The 15,449-nt window shown below is 35.6% G+C and overlaps 1 protein-coding gene across 7 annotated transcripts in view; it reads left to right on the top strand.

The window, feature by feature from the left end:
* Positions 1-15,449, top strand: part of OXR1 (oxidation resistance 1) — a 620,623-nt gene that overhangs the window by 598,733 nt on the left and 6,441 nt on the right. For 6 of the 7 annotated variants that reach the window (XM_045287193.1, XM_045287139.1, XM_045287270.1 and 3 more), the window contains 5 exons: positions 8,042-8,122; positions 10,363-10,488; positions 11,335-11,487; positions 14,092-14,187; positions 15,033-15,106. In XM_045287193.1, the coding sequence (XP_045143128.1) occupies positions 8,042-8,122; positions 10,363-10,488; positions 11,335-11,487; positions 14,092-14,187; positions 15,033-15,106 (530 nt within the window). The remainder of the gene's footprint in view (positions 1-8,041; positions 8,123-10,362; positions 10,489-11,334; positions 11,488-14,091; positions 14,188-15,032; positions 15,107-15,449) is intronic. The other variant, XM_004697439.2, reaches the window with a different exon arrangement.

The following is a 15,449-nucleotide window of genomic DNA, read 5'->3' as shown; positions in this document are numbered from 1 at the left end:
TGTGTGTGTGTGTGTGTGTGTGTGTGTGTGTGATTCATAGTCACCTTGAGTTGATGATCCCCACCGGAAAGACTAGGAAACTGATGTCTACTGTCATGGAACATCAGCAGTCTGAACCCAGCACCTTAGTGATGCCCTTGAGAGAATTTTTAAAGCAGCACACTGTGATGGGTTGATATGTAGACAAGCTTAGGTCTTCCCCCCCTCCTTTTTTTTTTTTAGTATTTTTCTTTGTGTCCAATAGACAATCCTTGTAGGGTAGAGGTAAGGTTTGAGAAGCTAAGACTTTAAAAGTAGCTGCTCTCCTTTTATTTTATTTTGAGGTCCCCTCTGAGATTTGGGGTGACAAGGGGACTCCTCTGCTTTAACACTGAAAATGGAAAAGAATAATTCTAGTAGATAAATAGTTTAGAACAAAGGAAATTTCACATTTTCTATCTTATATTTTCTAGCTTTTTAGAATCATGTAAATGCTTACTCAACTGATTAGTAGAATGCTATTTATAGACCTCGGTGATGACCTGTCGTGTAGAGCTAGTGATACTTAGCTGCTCGAGCCCACCCAGAGGTACCTTGGAATTCAGGCTTGCTTCTCTGTTTCCAAAAAAGAATTGCCTTAGAAAACCTATGGAGCATGTCTACTTTGTGCACCACACATGGGGCCGCCATGAGTTGGAATGGATTTTACAGTTAGCAACAACTCTGACAATTTTCTGAATTTGTGTCTATACACTGTCACATGTGAACTGTGACAATTATATGAGTTAATTTAAGACTCAGATAAGTAGGTTTAGAAATAATAGATCAAACAGACCCCCAATAAAATATCTAGAATGAAATGTTTTATCTTGGCCCATTAGCTCAATGGTACCATATGTAACTAGCCATTCCTCCTCTTCTTTCTTACCTTCATTTCTCCTTTTCAAAAGGTTGTCATAGAGTCTAACCTGATTTAAAAAATTGAACTTTAATCTCTAATCATTCATTTACTTTTTCTAGTGTCTGTCACTATATTACACTTTACCTAAAATTTATGTCTATTTTGTTATATTGATTTAAACTTAATCAAATTACACAAATAATTGAATAGCACCATTGTTTCATTATCTATGTCAATAGTTTACCAATTTAGCAATATTGTTTAAATCCTCATATGTGGGAAAGGTGTTTTTTTATTTTGGGGCTATTATATAAAAACATTGGTAAAAAGTCCCAGGGATAATTTTTTTTTAATCTGCACAAATTATACGATTTTAAGAAGGAATAATTTAATTGTAAAAAAGTCTTTCCACTGACATTAGTTCAAGACTTTAAATATAATGATTATATAATTACCACTGTGCACGGTATGTAGTCAGTGCTCTAAGTACTTTACATGAGCTCGCTTATTTAATTCTCACAGCCCTTTGCAGTAGCACTATTTCCATCTCTGTTTTACAAATGAAGAAACAGAGGTACACAACAGCCATAGTATAACCAGAAGCATAGCAGCAGGTGTTTGAATCCAGGTATTCTGGAACTATCCCATGCTTGTAAACTTTTCATACATTTTCTCTCAAATAACTTAACTCTATAACTAAGGGAAAGGAATACGGTTTTTTTTGTTTGTTTGTTTATTTTACTTTTTATGTACCAGGATCTGGTCCTGTGAAATGGATTTTAACTCATGGCAATCCCATGCGTATGAGATTAGAACTACGTTCCAGAGAGTTTTCCATGGGAACTAGATCATCAGGACTTTTCCTTCAAAGTGCCCTAGTGACAACGCTAGGCCCCATTGCTAACTCTTTAGTAACCGAAGTCCTATTGCTAACTCTTTAGTAACCGAAGTCCTAGGGTTTTTAGGGGAGGGGAAAGGGTTAACAAGCTCAGGGGTTTTAGGCGAGGGAAAAGGGTTAACAAGCATGCTTACATACTTATAGCATCCCATTGTTTTTATTTTGTTTTATTTTAAAACACTAGGTTTTCATCCCTCTGTCGAGCTGAAATTAGAAAATGACTTTCCTAGGCTTTCTAAATGTTTTAAGTATTACGAAGCTTCACTCCAATGTTATGTTAGGCATGTATTTCTTGTTTGGCCGTCAATGTGCAATTTGAATCTTGCCTTTTATCAGTTCTAGAAGATCGGCAGGTGTTGTCTCTTTAAATATGCTCCCTCCCCTTTCTCTTTCTTCTGTGTTCTCTGATTAGAGTATATTATACCTTATCATTATGACTAACTTCATTTCCTTGTTCTTAGTAATGCATTGTTGGTAATTTCACCCTTGTCTTCTAGTTTACTAATTTATTTGTCTATTTTTACTTGACCATTTTTGTTGCTTATCAGGTAGATTGTGTCTGTTGAAGTTTTGTTTGGCTCTTTTGCAAATCTGCTAATTAAAACAACCTCTTACTGATTGTTTATTTTTAAAATTCCATCTTTAGTATTATTAGTATCTCACTAGAGTTTATATGTCTGGTAATTACAATATCTGAAGTTGGATCAGTATTTTATCTTATGATGTATTATTTGTGTGTGATTATTTTTCATTACAAGCTTACATTTGCTTATTAATCTTGCTCTGTGAGAATCTTCATTGAATTGAGGGTGTTTTCCTCTCTGAGAGGATTTATTTGTTTCTCCTGGAAACAAGATTGCTATACAACAAGCCATTTAATCCTGTTTCTGGGTCCTTGACTTAATGCCAGACATTAGGGGGTCCAAAACTTGTTGTCAGCATCCCATCACTGCTATGGATATGAGTCTTAAGGGTAAACCACCATTCATCTCTTTTCTTTTTCAATCGAGAGACTTAGTAAATGCTTATTAATCAAAACCAGGAGGAGTAAGAATACTGATAGAGTAAACTTTAATCAAATCATAAGTTTTATAAGACCTTATTAACTTCAATGTATAGATTATAGTCTATTATAGGACAAATTAAGATAAAAGAAGTAATTGTTCTGAAGTGACCTTATGTTTATTTTGCTTCAGTACTATAACAGAACACTAAAGAATTCAACATGTAAAGGAGTACGCTTCCCTCTCCTTTTTATGAGATGATCATTACTTTTATTTACTGTTCCAAAACTGTAATATTATGTTAACATAATAGAATTGAATGGTCTTGAGTAGTTACAGGTTTGGTGTTTTTTACTAAAAAAAATAGTGACTAAATACTTATAGATCTGTGATCTCGTGAAAATTCGCTTATCATCTGCATAAATATTTAATTAACAAGTGATTTGAAGTAAGAAGATTTGGTCAACTTAAAACCTTGCTAATGTGTTTTGTGATTTGGATTTGTTCTTGATTTAAATATTTTTTCACTACAAGATCTATTTTTCATTACACTAATTTCAGGTTTTCTATTTTATCCTTTTATATCTCATTTGTTATATTTACATGAAACACTATGGTGAGAAAGTAGTTTTAACGGGAAACATTGAAAAAGATTTAAAATAATAGAGCTCTTATTTTTTAATAAAGATTTTGTTGACTATGATAAATGTAGTAGAACACAAGGCTAGGTGAGTTCAAGGATGCTATTGAATATCCTTTTTGTTTAGCAGCAACAGCTTTGGATTTGTTTCTTCCTCCTAATTTATCATAATTTGGCTATTAGTCATTAGGCAGCTGAAACTTGGTGCCAACTAATTGTGACCCTATAAGTAGCAGAACACAACACTAGACAATTCTGAACCATCCTTATGATAACTGGGGTGTTTGATCCCATTGTTGCAGCAACTGTGTCTGTTGATCTCACTGAGAATCTTCCTTTTTATTTTCACTGACTTTCCACTTCACCAAGCATGATGTCTTTCTCTCAGGGCTGATGATCCTGCAAAAATAGGGCACAAAGTCTTGATCCTCTCTTCTGAGGAATATTTGAGCTACACTTCTTACAAGACAGATTTATTTATTCCTTTTTTTTTATCGTTTTATTAGGGGCTCATACAACTCTTATCACAATTCATACATACATCAATTGTGTAAAGCACATTTGTACATTCATTGCCCTCATCATTCTCAAAACATTTCCTCTCCACTTAAGCCCCTGGCATCAGGTTCTGATTTTTCTCCCTCCCTCCCCTCTCCCCCCAACCTCGTGAGCCCTTGATAATTTATAAATTATTATTTTGACATATCTTGCCCTGTCCGATGTCTCCCTTCACGCCCTTTTCTGTTGTCCATCAGGGGGGAGGTCACATGTAGATCCTTGTAATTGGTTCCCCCTTTCCAACCCACCCTTCCTCTACGCTCCCAGTAATGCCACTCACACCACTGGTCGTGAAGGGATCATCCGCCCTGGATTCCCTGTGTTTCCAGTTCCTATCTGTACCAGTGTACATCCTCTGGTCTAGCAAGACTTGCAAGGTAGAACTCGGATCATGATAGTGGTGGGGGGAGGAAGCATTTAAGAACTAGAGGAAAGTTGTATTTTCCATCGGTGCTACATCGCACCGTGACTGGCACATCTCCTCCCCGAGACCCTTTTGCAAGGGGATCTCCAGTGGCCTACGAATGAGCTTTGGGTCTCCACTCTGCACTCCCCCCATCATTCACTATGGTAAGAGTTTTTGTTCTGATGATTCCTGATACCTGGTCCCTTTGACACCTCGTGATCTCACAGACTGGTGTGCCTCTTCCATGTGGGCTTTGTTGCTTCTGAGCTAGATGGCTGCTTGTTTACCTTCAATCCTTTAAGACCCCAGATGCTATATCTTTTGATTGCCAGGCCCCACCAGCTTTCTACACCACATGTGCTTATTCACCAGCTTTGTCTTCAGCGGTTGTGTGGGGAAGGTGAGCATCATAGAATGCCAATTTAATAGAAGAAAGAATTCTTGCATTGAGGGACTACTTGAGTGGAGGCCCAATGTCCTTCTGCTACCTTAATTTATTTATTCTTCTAGCAGTCCATAATGTAGTCAATATTCTTTGGGAATGCTGTAATCCAAATGAATCAAATCATCCTCAAGTGTTTCATTGTCCAACTTTCACATGTATACCTGGTGATTGAAAATACCATGACTTGGGTCAAGTGCACATTAATTGTCAAACAATGTCTTTGCTCCATATTTACCACTGCAGTACGTCATTTGATATCGTGGCTGTTATTTCCATGTGTCTTCCGTTTGGATCTACATAAAATGAAATACTTTACAACATTGATTTTTTTCCTTTTGTCATGATGTTACTTATGGGTTCAATTGTTAAGTTGTAATCCACACCGAAAATGTCTTTGATTTTTCGAAGTAAGTGCTTCAAGGCTGCTTCATTTTCAGCCAGATTGTGTTATTTATATATTGTAGATTTTTATTGAGACATTAGAGAATATATAATCTTCATGCTGCATTCTTCTTCTTATAGTCCTGCTTTGATTAGATAGCATTTTTCTTTCTGCTTTGCCTATCTTTTTCATAAGAAATAAAAATGGCATGTGCACTGATTACTGCAACAGTTTGGTAGGCATACAGAGTGATTGAGGGAAGGCAAGTTTTTTATTGGTTTCTGGAATACTCTGGTGAAACTCTGGAACATTCTGGAAAGACAATTATTAGGCTATGGTGTTGGCCTTTATGCCTATGAGATAAGCATGTTTTTATTCTTGGGATTGAGAGCAACAATAAGTTTTCTCTTATTATTTCTTGCTGTAGTAGTTATATAGATGTTGGTGTAATTTTTTTTTTTCAGATGGGTAGATTTAACCCTGCCTTTGCATTCACACAGAACATCCTTTGTAGAATGCTAAAATGAGATTTGAGATTGTGTAGAGAGTTGGTCATGGTACTTGGTTTCTTCAGATGGGATTTAACAGTGTATGCAGACCAGAATAAGTTTTTTTTCTTCAGAATAATTTTTTTTTAGCCAGGCAGTTAGTACACGGTTCAATGGAAGATCTTACTTTTCTCAATGATGTGCCCTTAATTGCCTTGATATGATGTGAAATATTTTGTGGAGATGAATGCAGTACTTTACCTAATCTTCTGCATAAAGTAATAAATACTTTAATAAAAGAATAAAGAAGACCAGAAAAGAATTGATGAGTTTGTATTATGATGTTGTCAAAGAATATATTCTGTGTCCCATGGACTCCTAGACTAATGAACAAATCTGTCTTTGTAAAAGTGTACCCTAGATACTCATTAACAAGATGGCATAACTTCATTTCATATGCTTTGGACATGTTATCCGGAGAGATCAGTTTCTGGGAGAGGACATTGTGCTTGGTAATGTGGAGGGTCAGTGAAAAAGAGGAAGGCTCTAACATGAGGCAGTTGACAGAGTGGTTTCAACAATGCTTGCTCGAAAATTGTGAAGATAGCATGGGACTTGGGCAGTAGTTCATTCTGTTGTACAGAATGGGAACCTGTTCTCTGACCCCACAACAATAATCAGTACTTCCCCGGCTGTATGACTTACCAATGGATCAAAGAGGAAAACTATACTTCCACTCCAATTACATCTATGAAAAATGTACGTCTCTTTTTGCCCTTAATTTTGATAAGAGAAAGTGTAATTTTATGATCATTGATTTCAAATCCTTTTTCATTGTGTATTCATAGATTTGAATGTAGAGTCAACTTCTATTTGTATATATTGGTGCTTTGCAAAAGTCAGTACAGTAGTAATGGTCTTAGTAGAACGTGTACTTGCCTTTCCCCCTCTTCATTTTTTTCCTATTCTTAGGAAAAGACCTTACTTGCTTTTGACAAATTTGCCTAGTTTCTCATCCTCTCCTTGATGTTTTCGGTAGCCATTGCCTTTTCTCTGGCTAGAACATGGGGCTTTTAAGACCCAAGTTAGATGTCTAAACTCTATGGGCCCTTTTTGTTTAGTTTCAGCACTTTGTGTCCTAGACACTGTACAAGGAGCCTTGATGACCCAGTGGTAAAGTGCTTTGCTGCTAATTGAAACATCCATGGTTAGCCTCTCCATGTATCTGTTCTAACTGATGGATCACAAGAGAATCAATCATAGCTCAGAAGAACCAGCACACCATTATAGCCACCACAGTTCAGCATATTATGGTAAATGTTTGGGAAATTATAAAATGCTATACCTGTTGAAGGAATATGTCTTACTTTTGTGTTGTTTTTTTTTCTAGTGGTTTTTCTTTTTTATTTTCTTTTTGTAGTAATGTTTATGTACCATGTTTGTTTGTCATATATGGCTTGTGAATCCAGCACTATGAAAGATACTGATCTAGGCAATTAGAGAAGATGTAGACTGTGGTAAAGTTGTTAACTTTTACTGGCTAAAACTTTGCTGTTGTGTGAACTACAAAAATAAACAAACAAACAAATAAATAACAGAGAGGAGAAACAGAACTAGAAAGAGTGGACATGCCAAAGATGGTAATGCTGATTAGACATGTTTTTAAGTCTCTAATTCTCCACTTTCTGGTGTTCATTTTTCTCACTGCTTCCGGCTTTAAATTTTACTCCATATCTTTTTCTTGCTTTCCTCCCTTTTCTGATGCAGACCATATAGCATCGGTATCCCGGTCAGCTTTGCCTGGAATTTTCTTTCAATATGGACATTAGGCCACAATGTTTGAGCAAAACTGGTTGGAAGGAAAAGTTGAAGCTATTACTTTCTTTGTAAATCACAAGGCTATTTAGATTTAAATATTTACTATTAGAAAAATATGTTGTAGTTTATTTAGTGTTTGCTTTTAAAAGTTAAATTTTGTTCACTATATTCATACTGTGGAATAAATCTTATTTCATGTAGTGGTTAAATTCCATCATCTGTATCTCACTCTAGTTTGGTATATATGTTTTTAGGGTTTTCAGCATGGAGTTGGGAAGACATTCTGATTTTTCTTTATGGAGACGTATAAAAATATATACAATATATATGAAATAATAACAGTGATAATTGTTTTGTTGCTTTACAATTCTCTTTTCCCTTTCAAGTTTCTCTATTGGGTGTTATTTTGGGGCTTTTAAATTTTGTTGGTTGTTGGTTTGGTTTGTTTTTCTGTTTATTTTGCTTTTGGCAATTTCTCTTCAACTGTCAGTGGAATTATTGTCTTCCTGTCTCCATATTCAGGTAGTGTCAGTGGCTGAGTATCACCGCAGGATCGATGCTTTAAACACTGAAGAACTGCGTACACTCTGCAGACGTCTCCAGGTGCCCCTCAGTAGTCTACACCCCTCCGCAGATGATGCTCCTTGTTTGTAGTGTCCATTTTCAGGGCAGAGCTCACATTTGAAAGATTTGTTTTGACTTCAGCACTGCAATAATTTACTAGGAAATTCCTTTTTGTATTAAATTGTACGGTATTGTCTTGAAGAGATTTAGGATTATTTTTTTCTGCCATCTTTTCATTGGAAAAGATATTCAGATGAATTTTCGGTTACTTTATGATTGTTTTCAGGACTGTGTGTTTGTTAGAGTGATGGGCTTCCTTTTAATATTGGAAGAATAACTCTGGGCTTGAAATTGGATGTGTTCTCCAAAGAATCTGAAAGGTGCACTACTTTGGGGAAAAAATTAAATTTTTATTGATGAAAGAACTTCAAAGAGTTGGGGCGGAAAGTAGAATTAGTAGATAATGTAATTTTTTCATGAACTTTTTCAAGTGGCCTTATATAGTAAGGTTAATTAAACATGTACTCTTCTACATGCTTATTTCAATTGTGTTAGCATCACTTCAGATATGTTACTGGGAGAGATTGCGTTTGTGTTCTTTTTTCCCTGAGTCTTTCCTGGCTGGTGTTAGACATACTCTGGAGTAGGTTAGGTTGGGCTCTAGAGTATAGGTTGGTCACCAGAGCTAGATAAATTATTTGAAATTCCATGAAATAATCTTTGTGGTTTTTAGAAATGGCAAAGTGATAAAATTTAATAGAAAGTGATAGAATTGAACTCAATTTTCAGTTTTGTATACTATCAGTTGTGTGTGTTTCCTCTAACCAATAAGATGTGTTTCTATGGCTTTGCTAAAACTGCTAAGTATTTTTTTCCTTTTCTTTTAATGCTTCTAATGTTGTCTTGAACTTGTTTTTAAACTTTCACATCATCAAGATAATTGTGATGATCTGAAAGAATACATTTAGCTTCTCACTTGAAAACTATAGCTGTAGAACATGTATTGGTTGAAAATATGTGCTGTTCGGGTTTGGCAAGAAATCTCTTTAAAGGACAAAATAATTCGACAAAATTTCATTCCTATATAGGACCATAGTCATCAAGCATTGCTGCATTTTAGTTATCTGCTCCAGTCAAGTTCTGTATATTTTCCATGTTAGAAGTTTTATATGTAATAGCAACATTTCATATTTTTTTACTTTCTAGTGTTGTTAGTTTACATATTCAGTCAAATTAAAATAAAAAATAAACGCAACTGTACATATTGTATAATAGCAAGCTTTTTTTAGGGTAACATTTAAAAATTCTTTAGAGAGTGCTAGTGAGTTAATTTCCATAAAGCAAAAGCATATGGTCATTTTCATGTAGCAAATTGGTCTAAAATTTAAAAACTTGATTTCTGAACAAATTTAAAATGTTTCTATGTCCATCTGGATTAAAAAGTTCAACATTTAGCAAGTAAAAATGGAGGCTTTTAAAATGAAGTAAATGTATATCATGAATGTATATATACATCTATACATGTAGATGTCTGTGTGTATAGATATATAGGAGTCAAGATGGTGTAGTGAATAACCAGTCAGCAGCTAAGCAAAAGTTGCCATTTGGAATCTCCCAGTGGCTCTGGGAGAAGGATGAGGCACTCTGGTTCTGTGTACGCGACACCACGGAAACCCACGTGCAGTCTGCTCTCCATCACAGGGCTGCCATGAGCCAAACGTGACTCAACAGCAATCGGTTTGGTTTTTTGTTTCAGATATAAAAATTGCTTGTACATATGAATATATTTATATTAAAAGGAAAAGAAAGTTATTCTTTGTGTTTCAGTACTATAAAAATTTTGACACCTAGGAATTTTTCTTCATTATTTTTGTTTCTTCATTATGTTTTCCATGATAAAAACAATTTTACATATTTTAAATAGCATGAATGCAAAGTAATATAGTTAGCTCACTTTTGACTTTCAGAGGGCTAAATTTAAAGTTTGCATGTGTCTGGCTCTTTTTACACAGAAATGTGAGGTGGCATCCTTTATTACTAGTTCTTTCTTCTTAAAGTGCATGAAAAAAAATGGCTGCTTCAAGTAAAACAAAGCAAAAGCGTTTTCCACATTGAATACACCATTGTTATTTGATCAGGCAGCCTTTACTATCTTAAATCCTGATTTAAACATTAGCCACCTTTTCTGAATTTAAGGTTTAATTTTCTCCAAAAGCTGAAAAAATGTAAGCTGTCTTTCAACTTTGTATTAATACACTGCTACTGTTTACTTTTTTTAGATTACTACAAGAGAAGATATACATTCAAAGCAGACTGCGCCAGTAAAAGCCGACCTGGATTCTGAGTCATTTAGGCCAAATCTAAGTGATCCCAGTGAACTCTTACAGCCAGATCAGATTGAAAAGGTATGAGCATGTCCACACCTCTGTCACTTTGAGTCCGTGCTCATAGTAATAAAACAGCTGCTCTTTTGATATTTTTAAAACTGAAAAAATAAGGTTACAACTACCCCTGTTGTTCACCTCCATGAGGAAAAAATAGGCAAAATTCAAATTAGGTGACTATAGTAATCAATATTTGAAATGTTGCTGTATTCCGATCACTTGTTTCATGTTATCTCATTGTCACAACAGTTTGTAGGAGTTGGATATTATAAGTAAAGTAGAAGATGTAGATTGAGTAACTTGTCCAAGGACACAAAGCTATAACTTAAGGAAATTTGATTTCTATCTGTGATCGTCTGATTTCAGACTCCATTTTTTGGACAATATTTTAACAATCAGATAACAGACCAGTATTTTTGTTAGAGACAGAGGGCACACACCACAAAGGATCCATGTTTCTTCTCTGCTTAAGTCTGTATCTTGTTCAGTGTGATTCTTTTCCCCCAGGTGATAGGCAATGTTTCATGCTTAGAAATATTGGAGGGACTTTAAAAATTTGTGTAAAAATGGAATTGAAAGATAATGGAATTTTTCCATGAACTTTTGACCATCCTCCATATAGTTACTATTATTCAAGCTCTCACTACCCCTGGGAAACATAAGGAATTTCTGCTATAACTCAGAAGTAGTCATATTTAGGACCATTGTAGTCTGGTATGACATCATTAACCTAATGAAGGAAAACCCTGTTTTCAAACAGGTCATATTTCCAGGTACAGAGGTTACGATCTCAACTCAGATCTTAAGGGGGACATAATTTGACCCACAGTAGTTACCACGTAAATGGTAGCATTTTGTTTTTCACAGCTTACCAAACATCTTCCACCAAGAACAATCGGCTACCCATGGACTCTCGTTTATGGTACTGGGAAGCATGGCACAAGCTTGAAGACCCTTTACCGAACAATGACAGGTTTGGACACTCCAGTGTTGATGGTGATTAAAGACAGTGATGGTCAGGTATGAAAAATGAACTGCATAGCCATCATTTAAGAGACAAGAGTATAGCAGCTCTTAGTATATATCCCCTTAAACAAAGATAGGTTCCATTACTATATTTTATTAATTTTAATGAATAATTATTCAGTACTTTAAAAATATGAGGCAATGTTGAGTGCCACAAAAGATGGGCATGATTAATTAAGAATTCTTTTTGGGGGGTGGGTGGGTACATAATTTAAGAGTTCTTGGTTTCAAGAAGATTATGGTCTGATAGAAATGAAGATTTAATACACTAGTATTACTAATGCTGAGCAACATTTGCTGAGTGTAGTAAAAGCCCAGAAAAAAAGCGAAGATGTGTTTAAAGCAAGGATTGCCTATGCCTGTATGGTAGAGGGAAGAATAAACTTCCTGAAAAGGATAGAAACCGGTTGTCTTGAAGCATGAGTAACATTTTGATAGTTGAAGGTATTTTTGTGAAGGTGATAGCAGAACACAAATACATGGAAAAGAGAGGAACATTGGTTTGTCTTTGAAACAAGAAATTCAGATCAATTTCTGGCCTTGGAGAATAAAATCCAAAAAGCAAAACCTACTGCAGTCAAGTTGATCCCCGCACATAGCAACCCTATAGGACAGAGGTCAAACTGCTGTCTAGTTTCCAAGCTGTAAGCTCTTACGCAATCAGACTGTGCCCTGTCTGCCTTCCAAGGAGTGGCTGGTGGGTTCAAGCTCCCGACCGTGCAGTCAGCAGCCCACCACTTAGCCCCCTGTGCCACCCAGGCTCCTTTTGCAAAGAGAGGGTGAACAGCAATGTTAATGATATGAACTCATTTAGTGTGCTTATTATATGCCAGGCATTGGGCTAATCACTTTACATGCATGATCTTATTTAGTTATCAAGCCTCTTTTAGTAGTATTAGGATCTTTGTTTTAAAGATAAGTTAACTATAACTTCAAAAGGTTCATCACCTGAGATTTTATACCCAGTAAAAGGTATGTGCAGTAGTGAACAAGAATGAACTATTGATACATGCCATACATTTTATAAATAATATACAGTTAAAAAACACACTTGAAATAGTAATTTCTTATTGATCCCTATAGCGATTTTTATGGTAGTGCCAGGTTAGTGGCTTCCTTCATGGAGGTGGGAGGGGTGTAACATAGAGGAGGAATGAATAGAGTTTTGAGAAATTTACTTGGCCAGGGTAAAGGTTAAATTTGACGTCGTTTTGGTAATTCCAAACAGAGGTGCACGTTTATATTTTGTGTACTTTTCCTTTCAATAAAGTCTTTTAAAATTGAGACTATAAAGATAAATGTTCAGAAAAGAGGATGACTGAGGAGAGAACATCTATAAAATGTGTGTTCTCGCAGTGTGGGGTATGGACACATCTCTCAGCCATGTGTTCTCTTACCATGGCATCCTCTAGGTCTATACAAAGCCGTGAGGTTTTGAAGCTGAGCAACAGACATTCCTTCAAGGTGTTTACTTTCTAATAATGAAGAGTAGTAGTTTAACTTTTGTGTGGAATGTTTGCCTACACTGAAGGTTAATGCCTCCATATCATTAGAGGCAGTGTGTCCATCTCATAATTGGAAAGTCCTGAGTCTGAGCCTCAGAGGCAGTTGAAAGATGAACTGTATACTCTCGTAAAGATTTATAGCCCCGGAAACTCTGAAGAGCAGCTCTAATCTCTGTCCTATGATGTTATAAGTCAGAAGTGATTAGATAGCAGTGATTGTAGGAACCTGGAAGGAGCCTTGGTGGCATAGTGGTTTTCTGTTGGGCTGCTAACTGCAGGGTCAGCAATTCAAAACCACCAGCTGCTTTCTATTCCCATAGAGAGTTACGGTTTTAGAAACTACCCCATCCTATAGGGTCGCTTTGAGTTGACATTGACTTGATCGCAGTAAGAGTGAGTGAGTGCTATAGGAGCCTTGCTGGTGTAGTGGGTTAAGCATTAGGCTGTTAACTGAAAGGCCCAGCCATTTTGTGGGACAAAGATAAGCAGTCTGCTTCCATGAGATTTCCAGCCTCAGAAACTCTGTATAGCTACACTATGAGTCAGAATCAACTCGGTAGCAGTGGGATTGCTTTTTGACTGTTAAGTGCTCTATTCCCACAGCAACACTTTATCCTCATCGTATATACAGTGTGCTTCTAAGTCCTTGTGTGATACATTAACTTTTTGAGATGGCATGTTCTTAAGTTAAAAATTTATACATTTCAAAACTGCAAAAAATATATCCTAATGTATTTTGGTTTTTTCATTAAGAAACTGATATGCTTTGTACTTGACAATAATGTGCACCATATAGGAACTGATCATGTTTCCCTGTGGCATTTTGAAAGCTCAGAAGACTGTGTACATACAAGACTCATGATTGCTATACTTACACTTTCTCTTTTTTACTTGGTTCTACTTTCTATTATACATGTTTTTCTGCAAGCATTGTCAATATCTTTGTGAAAAGAGGAAAGCAGAATGTAATTTTTATCCAAATAGATAGCACTATGTCAGTTGACATTTTAAAAATTATTTAGAAATATATGGGATATGCTTAACAAAAGAAATTAATGCTCATGCCATTGAACAGGCTTTTTATGATTCACAGGTTTTTGGAGCATTAGCATCTGAGCCATTTAAAGTGAGTGATGGTTTCTATGGCACTGGAGAGACCTTTGTTTTCACATTCTGCCCAGAGTTTGAGGTGAGGAACATTAAGTCCAAGATTCTGTTTACAAAGAGCTGGCATAATTGGGGGTGAGGGCATGCATTTTGGTAATACTCATATTTTATTTTACTCCAGTCTGTGCCTTTAACTGACAATATAGCTTTTCTTTAAGTATTTTGAACTTTAGCTTCCCAGAAGATAGAATAGTGTTAACAGGCTGTTTGAAAGTTAAACAGTAGTATGATTTATGGGAAATAGTTGACATAGTTGGCATGGTACCAGACAGAGATCAGGTACTTAGGAAGATATATCGTTAGTAATATGATCATTATGAGAGTCCTAGAAATATTTAATGCCAAAATAGTGTAATACTGTACGTACTTAAAATTAGAAATTATTTGGAGTTCAGTGGAGTGATCAATTTTTTTCTTGTTGGTGGTTAACTTAACGGGTTCCACTAATTTAAATTAAATATATCCGAATACCAATCATGAAAAGTGAATTTTAGTATGTGTATGACTCTGCTTAGAACTTTGAGGCCAGTACTCGTATCTCAGGTGCAATGAGGCTCACTGTGGTAAACCTTCCCCTCAAGACGAAATTGCATTTTGATCTTGAGAACAGGAACAGATAACAAGATTTGAGGAATTACGATTGAGGACAGATATTGGAATAGATGGTCTGCTTTCACACGGAGTCATACCAACACTGAAGCCCAAAGTAGCAGCTCTTGTTGTTCCCATTGTTGTTGTTCCTACTACTACAGTTAACTATTTTAAGTTTAGACAACTAAGAGTCATCACCTTTTTTTTATAGGTGTTTTAGATAGATTGCCTTTCTCCACTAAAATAATATATTTAGAATTTTTTTCATTTGTGTAGGTCTTCAAGTGGACAGGTGACAATATGTTTTTTATCAAAGGAGACATGGATGCATTAGCTTTTGGTGGTGGAGGGTAAGTCTCTTAAACACTCTTAAACATTTTACCCTTAATTTTTTTTTTTTTTTTTTGCTTAAAAGTACTGCTTTTAAACTATCAGTTTTTGACATATTTGAAAAAATTTCTTCCTGAGTCCTAATTCATACATAATGAGACAGAGTATACTTATTTATGAGAAGATGTTTTGGTATTGTATTTGCACCTATTGATTGAATATGTGTTCGTATAATATTTGCAGCTATTGATATAATATGTGTTAATTCACTTTTGACTAAACACATCTTTTTTTTTTAAAGTATAGTAACTCCTTGATACTTGAAAGGGAAATAAACCTTTTTAATGCTCAAAATTTTAAATA

Source organism: Echinops telfairi, unplaced genomic scaffold (assembly GCF_000313985.2).
Source record: "Echinops telfairi isolate 266 unplaced genomic scaffold, ASM31398v2 ScPeMD7_1;HRSCAF=3_0, whole genome shotgun sequence".
Classification (NCBI taxonomy): domain Eukaryota; kingdom Metazoa; phylum Chordata; class Mammalia; order Afrosoricida; family Tenrecidae; genus Echinops; species Echinops telfairi.
The sequence above is the reverse complement of the archived record's forward strand: the minus strand, read 5'-3'. Positions and strand labels throughout refer to the sequence as shown.